Here is a 12,441-nt window from a genome sequence, read left to right as displayed (position 1 = left end):
TATGGAGTAAGGGCAAGGGTAGTGTAGGTGACAGGGGGGTGACGTACGGTAGGGACGAGCTTTCTCACTTCGCTCTCCGTACGCATTTCGCCTTGCATTGCCTTATTGATGTGTACCCTTGTGACCTTACCCCTCGCTCATTTGTCTCTTTTGTCTCCCACATGACCTGTGCGCCATTGGGCGCCGAGGGGAGCGTGCGTGAGTCGGCCATTGTGCGCCCGGCACTCTCAGAACCAGCTGTCTGCATCGATGCACCACATTATGGACCACATGCCTGTGGCCGAGCACCACTGATGGACCCCATGGGTTGGGGCATGGCCCCTCTGCTGGAACCGGCCATGAGGGCCCGAAATCTTGCTGGCGGACCTTGGCCACAGGGCACCGATGCCCCACAGGTGAACCACACGTAGTCGGCCCTGTGGGCCATAAATAAAGAAAATAAAATGGACACGTTGGGCACACTTTATTGCAAATAGGCCGCCAGTAAGAAAATGAGAGAGAATGACAACAACTGGAAGACATAATAATAGCCAGCAGAGGGAGCCGAAGAGCAAGAGATCACCTGCAGGGTTAGGGGTTGTTGGTTTTATTTTCTTGAACAATGGTGACTGCACCGATTGGTGCTTGGGTGTGTATTGGTGCGTTTTTGGGTGCTTTAATGGTGCATTGATGCAGAGCAGACTGTCTCCCCCCCAGAAAGAACAATTACAGGTCCTGGGTTAGTTTTGTAAATAAAAGCAGAGTCATTGTAAATAATGCTCCCCACCGTCAGTGTGTAGTTTGAAGACCATTCCGCAATTCGGTTAACTGTGGGCGCAAGTCTGTTAGGCAGGGTGCAATGGAGCAGCGGGACACATTTATTTATGTTTTAAAAACTGTCGCACTCAGGGTCAGGTTAAAAGTAGAGGGAACTACACCTACGTGTCACACTAAATAAAAGTTGTAGGCCCGGGACGTGCCTAAGAGGAGGAGGGTGCAGTGTTGCGGATATGAGGACTGTTGTTTTTGATTGTGTGCTTTATTATTATTATTATTGGTTATTCTGCGCCTCCTGCCTCCGGAGCTGTGTAAAGGTCAAAAGGGCGTCCCATAATTAGTCCACAAGCATACACGTCAGCCAATAATAGAATACCCCTGTTCGATAGTTATATCTTATTCTGTGTTTTAGGATAAGGCTGTGTCTCCCATTAATATAAATACTCCATTGCACCAGTGAAAGAGATAGATTCCCTTCATTCCCACTCCCAAAACTTCCATTTCCCCTTTCGTCTTTGCCAGGCCTCGAGTGCCATTGCCAATTACCTCCCTTCCAATTGCCAACTGCATTTTGGGCGGTTTTCCCTTCATCCGCCATTGACCACGAGGCAGGGTTGGGGAAGAAAGGCGGGTCCACACCTCGTCATAGAGGGGAGGAGTGAACCAGCCCTTGCCGACCAACCCACAACGAGGGGTTGGCTTTAGAGGGCGGAGAGAGAACGTTTTGGGGAGGTTCGCAAAGGGTCAAGGGTGGGGCTTATATAACCCGAGGCAGAGGCCCCCGGAGAGAGTCGAGGAGGGAGGAGATCAGAAGACAGGAAGGTCTTGAGTTGGACTAAGCAAGAGAGGAAGTTGTTGGACTGGGTGGGACTAAGAAAGAGAGAGAAAGAGTCCTGAAGCTTGTGAGGGAAGGAGAGAGAACCCGTCACACCAACCCCCCACCAGCGGCGTTGGCTCCACCAAGCGTTCACCTCCACCAAGGCTCCACCAAGCTCCGCGTTGGCTCCACCAAGCGTTCACCTCCACCAAGGCTCCACCAAGCTCTGCGTTGGCTCCACCAAGCGTTCACCTCCAGCCATCCACCTCCTGCGATTCCTGTCAGCATTCCCCGCGTGAGTCTGTCTTTTGTTTGTTCTGTCCCTGGGTTAATTAAGACTGTAGGTAAGCTAGCGTTGCACTGTGTATCTAATCTCGTCTGTAAATAAACGTGACTGCTTTCTTCTTGATTATATGTGTAAATAATAAATCCAATTACTCTTCTGTACGTCTTCTCGTCTTATTCCTTTTTCCTCTTTGTATTCGGTCGCTTTAGAGTTTTCCCGATTGAATAGCGGTGGCGCGATCCAGCCAAAGTTTGGGGTAAATCGGGGAATAACTGTTCGGTCGCGGTTACACCACCGCTCGGTCAAAATAACATCTTTAACCGCGTCCGTAACAATATATATATATATATATATATAGCCCGGGATGGATTGGCGGCTCTGCTTGATGTTTAGCCAATGGGGACCAATGAATAAATCTCTGTCTGTTGACAGAGTGGCCGGGCTGAGGCCTCCGGAAGACCCTTTGGGTCGGAGGTGACGCTTTGGTCTAGGACTTCGGTCCACAGGAGATCGGGACAGTGCTCGTCACGCTGTTATGTTCGTTGAAAAAAAAAATATATATATATATATATATATTGTTACAGACACGACTTTGATGTTAAGGTGGGCCGAGCGGAATGGCCGTCGTGTCCGCACAAATTACCCGATTGTACTCGAACGTTGACGGAGCCGCGCTACGCTGGATCAATAAGGAAAAAGAAGACACACGGCGGGATTATAATGACAGACACTAATGTTTCGATTCTCAATTATATTCGTACGGAAAAGGTTAGATTACAGGGGCTAGAGGTAAAGCACAGAAAAGATGGGCACTTAGACACAGGCTTATCTTAACCCCGGACAGACGACAGGTAAACGGGACAAGGCTGACTCACACGGGGGTTGATGGCAGGAAAGCGGGTATCGATGGCTCAAGGTGCACTCTTGGCTCAAAGCAGGGTACAGTCCGGTCCAAAGATGCGGGGAGGTCACAGCGCTCGGAGGGGACGTTCTTTCTCAGGCGGGTCTTTCTCTCTCAGCGATCGCAGGCAACGTTCTTTCTCAGGCGGGGCGCATCTGACTCAGCGCTCGCAGGTACCTCTTTCTCCAGCTGGGGGCGCATCTCTCCTCACGTCCGCTAAGTCGCCACGTATATCCGGCGGGGAGTGACACGCCCTCGGCTCGTTAGCTCCGCCCCAGATGGAATCGGTCCGCCCTTCTGATTGGGTGCGGGGGGGTTACCAGGCTCCGCCCTTGACGAGGAGCTGACAGCCAGCCCCTCTGGTAACCCCGTGGAGCGCCGAGCCGGTGTGAGGACGCATCCTCCCCCGCGCCGCCGCCATCTCCTCTGTTGTTGTTGTAATTGTTGGGGAAGAAGATGGAAGGAGGTATGGGAAAGGTCCTAAACTCACTACTGATGCCATATAATCACATTCTGGTGCAACGAAGAGTCATAATTAATGGAAACGAGGCCTTAACTGACATAGACTAAGAATAACTAGCAAGATGTCCGAAAGTTGTCTACGTGTGGTGCGGTGGACCTGGGCACGACATTTAATGGGGGAATAAGGGGAAGGTCGGCTCTACTGATTGTTGTTTACAGACAATGGGACTAGGGAATGGGGGATTGGGGATAGTTGGGGAGTATTGGGGAAAATAGGGGAATATTTACAAGCGGATATGGAGGCCAAATTCCATATTCGCAACAATATATATATATATATATATATATATATATATATATATATATAGTTGCGGTTTTGAGAGCCCCTCACTTTGTAAATAAATAATCACTTCTTGTAAATATTCCATCATTTAAAAGGTCAAAGGTCGCACCCATAGTTAGGCCATATGCAACATGTAGGACACCATAGGACTGTCAGTTAGTTCCTTAGTATGTGTTTCAGATAAGGCTGTGTTCCCAATAGTTGAATCTGCGTTGCATTAATTAAATAAGATAGGCCCCATTCCGTCCATTTTGCCAGTCTCTCTCTCCAAATTGGGTTACGCGCCTCTGCTCGCCCAGCAGCGTTCGCTGCCTCGCTCCAAACGCCATTACGCATGCGGTCAAGCTTGGAGAAAAAGGGGGCGGAGCGCCAAGAACAAGGCGAGGCCCTGTCAACGAGCCGTCAGGGGCGGAGCCGGTGTGCCCTCGCTATCCAACCAGGGCTGAGGTGAGCTCATTGGTGGGCATGTCTCTATGAAGCGCGCATCGATTTCAAAGCGCGTTATATAAGCGCAAGCGCAGGGACTGCGCGGGGAGAGCTCGAATATCAAGAACTGCGCAGGGGACCGTTGCTATTGAGAGAATAGCGCGGAGACGGCGGATGATAAGAACACTGTGCAGAGGATCGCTTGGAACCATCGTTTGATACGAACTGCCGTTTGATACGGGCCTTGATTGATCGGGAGAGAGAGAGAGAGCGTTCGGCACGCTATACGCACGCAGCATCCCAGCCCCTCGCATATGTAAGGTCTGGTCGTGCGCCAACGACACCCGAAGCTGCCTGCCGTTCTTCGCCCGCGGACCCGGAGCCTGGACCGCATCCCATCGCCTGGACCATCTGCCTGGACCTTCCTCCCCTACCACTACCATCCCGTGTGTCTGTCTGTTTGTCCGGGGTTGTAAGTAAGACTGTATAGTTAAGATTGCCCTGTGTCCTTTTGCTCTTCTTCTTCTTGTACATTCTTTCCCTTTCCTCTTCTTCTTCTTCTTGGTTGTTAATAAATTCACCTGTTCTTTCTTGGTTTTTCCCTAATCCGATCGCCTCCGTCTTTTCTTTCAATTGAGTACCTGTGGCACGATTTCGGAACCGCTTAGAATTGGGTTTAGTATTTGTTAACGGCCCGAGTCGCGGCTCGCTTCGCTCGGCGTATCCATTAACACTGCGGCTCCGGTGGGAGTTATCTCCTCGCTTTACGGCCGGTGGTAGTACTTAGGTAATAAGACTAATTGGGCTTACAACCCTACTTACCACCGACCAGAAGTGACGTCATAATTTCCAGGATTGGGGGACGGCCAGCTTAAAAGACAAGGGGATTAACCCCCCCTTGATAAGGGGAGCGCCGACCCCCGAATCCGCAACAATATATATATATATATATATATATATATATATATACACACACACACACATCTCGTTTTTTCATTTCTGTTCCTTTCAATTCTATCCCTCTCTTTCATTCACACACACAAATTAATTGTACAGTATCGGTTGTTCCTAAACTTAAATAATTTAAAGGATTGTTGTAAATGATGTTAATTTTACAACATCCCATACACTACCACCACCACCACCACCACCACCACCACACACACACACACACACACACACACACACACACACACACACACACACACACACACACACACACACACACACACACACACACACACACACACACACCTATCCTCTATGAGGCAATTTGTAACTTTGCATGCATGATAACTACCCATCTGTATTATGTCGGTTTTGACCTCAAACACACTTCTAACATGTGATGCTACCATCCATTGTCATCTGCTCAATGACAAAGAAAAATAACCCAAAAGTTGATTTAACTGCGAGTCAAAGAGGCAATCTCAAATGCAATATGCTAAATCAGTACGTATCTAAACCCGATTCACAACTAGAATCTCTTTAATAAAGCGTAAAAACGAGTTCAGACATGTTCAGTTCTATCCTCATAACAAATTAGCTTCTCAAGTAAACCAAACAACAACCGTATAGACGACCACTTATATTTTTTCTCATTCTAAAATCGTCACAACATGAAGTGCAAAAATATTCTTGTGGGATCACCATAAAAGCAGCAGTAAAACGTACAGAAACTTGGAAAAGAGTTGCATTTTTCACATGCTTCTGCGATGCCGTACCGCGACGGTTACAGTCATTCGGTGAAAACACGTTGAAAAGAAAAAGTTTCGACAAAAGCACACGTCACATTCCAGGCAACAGGACAATTGTTTGTTTTTGGATCCTTGGCAAACAGTTTGGATTTTGCAATAACATGCGACATTTACTTTGTACAGTAAGGGGGAACAGAAAAAAGAAAAAAAAAATTGCACAGTTAGCAGTATGTAAAGAATGTAATTTTCCACACAATCTGCAGTGGCTGCCAAACATTTTCAGGCAGATGCACTGAAGATCACAATAGGGCCGGCCTTGGTGACCACTGTAGTACACCACCCTCCTCCTTTTGGAACAAGACTTCGGTGGGTGAGGGAGGGGGCAAGTTTACACGATGATAAGACGTGGTCCCCTAGATCACATGCTTAAACAACCAGGCCTTACGTACGGGAATCTGGAATTTTGTTCGGGATGCCGGCAACAACTCGACGACTCTTCGTGACCTCTTAGACGATTGCCAATGTTCCTCCCACGTTGTGCTTCAAAAACCCATGAGAGATACAAACATATCAACTGGAGATGTGATCCGTCCTTGACGGATCACTCCAACCAAGACAACAGCTCTTCACGAAATACAACGTGGGATCTTTAATGTCCATTGACCATAGTTGGCGGACTGGTCCTTCAAGCTTAATGTCCTTCCGATGGACTACACTGACGCATGGCACTGCTTTTTATAGGAGGAAATTTTATCGGAGAATATCTTTGCTACAAGAAGTTTGTTTGTTATATATTTTATAGCAAGATTCCAACCCAGACAAATCTATTTATTACATACACAAAATATGGAGTGGGGGGAGGGGAAGGGGGAAAGTGGTCGATATTGAGAGAATGGAAGTTGAGGAAGAGACAAAATAAAAAGTAAGGATGGTATGGGTGTTGGCCGTTGGGGAATATCATGTGGACTGTATGGGGAAGAGCAAGAAGTGTGTGTGTGTGTGTACAGGACAGGACAGGATGTCAAAATTACACCATTTTGTATGAGGATTATAGAGGATGCAGAAAAAGCTAAGCACCATAATGGTTTCCTGTTTGTCGTGTATAAACTTTGGTTTTACAATTTCCAAATGAATGTTAAGTGCCAAACTAAGGGAGAATGACAAGGTGCACAGGTGGCTTTCATGTACGACAAGCACAGGCAGGCACAGTACACCATTCCATTGCCAACCCATTAACAATGACCACTTAGAGAAGAACGCCATTCAACGAGCAAGAGGTATAAAATTGATCAGGTGGTTCGGAGAAACTGGGCAGTGTGCAGAACCGACCGTCCCAGAAAGATCTGCAGGTGAAAATAAAGGAAAGAGGACCCGAAGGAGAAAATCCGACCAAGAGTACCAAGATCCTTGTCGACGTGCCAATGGATGTTCAAGCATCAAATGCGATAGAGATCAAGTAGCTGATCAATGGTCACAATGCCAAACAGTTTTAACCTTTGTTGCAATTGACTGTTTTAAGGTGAAACAGCAAAAGATAAACATTAAATCACAAAGGTGCCCGAGTTGCTCCCCACCCTGTACATAACAAAATGGCTTCTTATGCCAATTGTTTGCGAGAGCAGATCATTAGATTTGTTAATATTAGTGCTTAACATACGGGGAGAACACATCAATATCAGGCTTCCAATTACTATTGTTAGGCTCGCGCACGATGAGGGATTTCTGGCTTCATTTCGTTCATGGTCATCCAGCTCTTGGGAAAGATGAACATCAACGGCTTTATTGTTAATGACATATCAATTTTGTTGATTTTTGTTCCTGCACAAGATAAACTGCTTCCTCACTCAATTAAATCCGTGCTGCACTTTGAGCTGCATGCATTTTCATTTTACCCAAGTGGCATCTCGGTTCCTTTACAGCAACAAACCCATTGATTGCTCTTATGTCTGCGTTTTCCACTTCAGAATTCTGGGAAATGATCAGAAGACACGAATGGATGGATGGTGTCTATCTTGCGTTCAGAGCATTTCGAGGAATCCCTGCACAAAACAACAAAAGCAATTAAACACAAGGAAAGCCAGACACAGAAGGTGACCACTTGGACCACCAAGCTTGTGTTATCTCCACATTCCAGGGACAGCCCAGGGACACAACATTATCCCTTGTACATGCACCCACCCACCCACCACCCCACTCCACACTTTATTATAGCGATGTAGAATGGGGACCAACTCTACAAATATAAGAAATAAATATTATTCCTTCAAGTGTCCCTCTACCAAGCTATTGGTGTTTCCCAACTGTGTTCTACAAGTTATGTTGTGTTCTACAGCAATACATCGCTTGGCGCTCAAGATGCGTTCCTGGAAAAGAGTGCCAAATGCGCTAAAAGGGGCCATTATATAATTGTTTATATGGAGAGGCGTTCGCCATTATTTCTTACGTCTGAGCAGTATATGAGGGCTTCATTGGGGGTATCAGTAATTGTGCAAATAATAGATGGTAAACATATGATTTCATAAATAAAACTAGAACGGCACCCAGTATAGAGCATACCTCTGCCTGGTTGGCCATATCACTCAAAGGTGAAGAATCACTTAAAAAATTAAATAATTCTCATATCCGAATCCATATTCAGATATTCACCAAAATCGAATCGATTCTTCCTTGTCAGACACCCAACTGGTCCACCAAGTTTCGTCCAAATCCGTCCATAACTTTTTGAACTATCCTGCTATGTATCGTTTTTGGCCCGATCTCCCAGTGGTGAAGAATCACTTTAAAAATTCTAGTAGCCGGATCCGAATCCGGATCTTCACCAAAATCTAATCATTTCGTCCTTGTGACATGCGCTACATCTCTGCCAAATTTCGTCCGAATCCGTCCACAACTTTTTGAGATATTCTGTTCACAAACAAACAAACAGACAGGTGTCAAAACATAACCTCCATCCACCTTTGGTGGCAGAGGTTTAAAAAAATTTTTTATACAATAACATCAGTATTAACATGTTAAGTATTAAAAACACAAACTAGAATGGCACTCGGTAGATCTGCATCTGAACCTGAACCAAAATCTAATCTCGTGTTCTTGTCATCTACCCAACTCATCCACCTCGCTTTGTCATAACTCGTGGTCTTGTCCACAACTTTTTGAAGTATCGTGCTGTTTATAGTTTTTGGCCCCATCTCTCAATGGTGAAGAATCACTTTTAAATTCCTAGTAGTCAGATCCGAATCTGCATCTTCACCAAAATAAAATCAATTCATCCTTATCACACACATAACCTCTCCACTAAATTTCAGCCGAATTCGTCGACAACCTTTTGAGACATCGTGTTCACAGACAAACAGAAAAACATACAGGGGTGAAAACATAACCTCCACCCACCTTGGGTGGCATAAGTGAATGTGAAAAAAACATCAATAAAATAATATATGCCATCGCTCCTACTCTGCAGTGGTGGGAGATGAGCTGGGAGGAAGCCCAACCTGCTGCAAAACGAAGGTGGAGTGTATAGTGCTGAATGGCTCAAAGTGTGTGCATGTAGTAAACACAATGGCAGTGGGTGCGTTCACTCGGAGAGCAGGGTGCTATGGATTTTCCTTATTTTCTTCTTCAATTTTTTTTTCATAAAAATTTTCTCCAGAACAAAGAGCGCTATTACAAATTAGCGTTCTACGGGGCAGCGTTAAGTGAGGTATTCCTGTGCGTATTCCACGAGCCTATTTTTTGTACATAAAAAACATCAGATCTTGGCAAACTGGACATAGTACTTAGTATGCGAAATAATACTTAATTTTGGTTCAGCACAATAAAAAAAACAAACTCAAATGACCCCATATACCAGCACATGACCAGAAATGAATCGTTGCCATGGGAATAAAAGCAAACGTGCTGAGGCTTGGGATCTATGGTCTATTGGCCCAAGGAAGCCTGCTGAGAATAGGGGGAAACATCACTTGAGACCAGATCTGCTCTGGCAGGTTTATTACTACATTGTCAAGGTAGAGGTAGTTACCTTTTTGGTTGGATGCACCTTTTTATTTTAAAAATGCATTATCCCAACCACCCCAATTAAATACTGTATATATAATCGAGGGTAGACTTGTCTATAAAATTGAGAAATAAATTTCCTTCCGGGGAGGAGCTTCTGTTTCATGCTGACGAGGGCCAACAAGCCCAAATCACATGTCCGTGGATGTTCCTTCTCCTGGGTGGACTGGTCTATAAAATTTAGAATTTAATTATCTTCCCGGTATTGGCTGCAGTACAATCCTATGGAGATGTAGGGGGCTGTAGCTCTGCTAAGCTATGCCTAATAGGCTTTGTGATGCTTTAAAAGGCGGTGTATAACCAGAAATAGTTTGATAGGGTGATATATTACTGTTGTATGAATAAAATGGAAATGTTGAAAATAAAGTATTGAACATAGCAAGCGTTGTCTTGATGTAATTGATAAAAATATGGCGATCAGAATTGATGGCGAGCATACACACGACGTATAAATCCCCTATAGGACATATTCACTTGAGACCAGATCTTAAGTATGGACAGACAGAAAGACAGACAGACACATGTAGGTAGGCAAGCAGAGACTGAGCTCCTTTTATATACAGCATATACATTCGGTTAATACAAGAACAGGTTTGCAATTAATAAACAAAACAAACAAACAAAAAAAATCACAAATTGCACCATCGTCTATAATCCATATCTAGATAACAAACCACATACCAGTCAACCCAACAGAACCCACCCACCTCCCCCTACAAAAAGAATAAAAATGGATGTGAACACTGAACATTATAATCCTTTAGCATAAACAAACCAGAGTGAAGTCTATGGCCAACCATTGCAAATCCCCACGCTTCACATCTAAAGCAAAGTTGAAAGATGGCAAAAGGTTCAACCAGGAATGACCCAATATAAAAAAAAAATCCCCGTTTTGACCACTGATTTTCACACCTAAGTCCCCATCCTATGGGGTATGAACCGGGGATCAAATCCAAAAATCATTACATATGTCATGCATCACCCAATATTGATTGCCTAATGTAGTTTTATTTTTAATAAGTTTAATAACGTGCCTGTAATTGAATTTTTGGTATTTGACCTTTTGACCCTGCCCCGTATAGGTGTAGGAGGGGGAGGGGGCGGGGGAAATCGGGGGTGGCATGGCCAGAAAATACTGCTCTTGCACCTTCGTGCCACATGGTGATCATAACTACCAGGTTTGGTGAATTTCTGCACAACCATTTAGTAGAGAGCATGACGGGCAGACAGATAGGCCAGAACACAATATCCTCCTGTTTTCTTTTTCAAAAAGCATGAGTATATAAATATATCAGATCCTTACACTCTGCCTTGCTCACAATTCCATTGCCAAATCCACGACTATCCCTCATTTCAACTAACTCCTTAATCTGTTCAATCATCCACATCAATTCACTCTACTTACTGCCTTCCATGCCATACCTTTCATGTAAAAACCTAATATTCTCTCCCATCACAGAATGAGCACCCATGCACCTGGTTCATGCCAGAAATGCATGACACTGTGCAATTAGTAGTACTTAATGCACGAGAAAAATTCCCCTGCCGTACGGAGTGGGTGTAAGTTGGAGGTGGTCATCCGTACTTGGTATTATATTCTCATGCACACCTCTAGTACAACCACCATGTTTGAATGCATTTCTTCCCACAAACAAACAAGAAATATGTCGTACATAGCATGATAATTGCGAAATCCCTAAAATAAGTTGTTGACCTTTGGCCTATGTTGACCCCAAAAAATAATTTGTGGTTGAATTCAGTGGTCTGACATGCAAATCCTCTTCAAATCCCAAGTCAATCAGAAGAAAATTGACGATTGTAGAAATTCGGTCTATGTTCACCTTTTCATCTTTAGACCTCAAAAGTAAATAATTGGTGGTTGAATTAATTGACCAGATATGCAAATCCTGTTCAAATGCCAAGTCAATCGGATGAAAATTGAGGATTTTAGAAACTTAACCTAGGTTGTTGACCTTTGGCCTATGTTGACCTTTTGGCCAAAGTTGACCACAAAAATAATTGGCAGTTGAATTAATTGACCCGATATGGAAATCCCCTTCCATTTTAGGTCAATCAGGATTTTAGATCCCAAAAATTGAGGATTTTAGAAATTCCACCTTAAGTTGTTGACCTTTTGACCTCAAAATTAATAGAATAGGCACACTTCCATTCCCCTCTTATGACCTATTCATAACTTCCTTATGACCCGGTGTACACCCCAGTTTAGAATAGGTACACCGAATAGGACTAAGGGTTAGTGCCAGGAAGGGCATCCGGCCATAAAAACATTGCCCCAAACAGGGAACCATGATTGGCATGGGGCCCGCAAGGCTAACCCCTGCTCTAGCGGGGAAAATGGCCTTAAAAACGATCATTCATTTTCATTCTTATGACCAACTCCACCATTTGTTGAAGTTTTGTAAAGATCAATTTCAAATTGTGACCTGTAGGTGATTGACATACATACAGACAGACAAGAATAACGCACAAGACCAACCAATACACTTGAAATATCTTGTATTCGCAAGTAACAAATAGACAAAGCAAGTTCCACCGCATCCACCCCTATATCTGTGATGACTAGAGTTTTCATTATAATATAACAGAGAATTGGCATATGTTAGAACGATTCGTACAACTTCTTGGAGCGATTTATTTTTTCACGATAACATCTACCGTAGTTTTCAACTTATTCTG

The 12,441-nt window shown here is 44.4% G+C and overlaps 1 protein-coding gene across 4 annotated transcripts in view; it reads right to left on the bottom strand.

Annotated features, from left to right (window-relative positions):
* The window catches only part of SERTAD2 (SERTA domain containing 2), a 55,145-nt gene that overhangs the window by 17,037 nt on the left and 25,667 nt on the right, over nucleotides 1-12,441 (bottom strand). For 2 of the 4 annotated variants that reach the window (XM_068129368.2, XM_068129370.2), the window contains one exon: nucleotides 7,581-7,727. The exons of the other annotated variants lie outside the window; for them this stretch is intronic. In XM_068129368.2, coding sequence (XP_067985469.1) covers nucleotides 7,581-7,591 — 11 coding nt within the window. In that variant the 5' untranslated portion in view covers nucleotides 7,592-7,727. The remainder of the gene's footprint in view (nucleotides 1-7,580; nucleotides 7,728-12,441) is intronic. 4 annotated transcript variants of the gene reach the window in all.

This window comes from Myxine glutinosa, chromosome 9 (genome assembly GCF_964187855.1).
Source record: "Myxine glutinosa chromosome 9, kmMyxGlut1.1, whole genome shotgun sequence".
Lineage (NCBI taxonomy): Eukaryota > Metazoa > Chordata > Myxini > Myxiniformes > Myxinidae > Myxine > Myxine glutinosa.
This window is presented reverse-complemented; position numbering and strand designations above follow the sequence as displayed.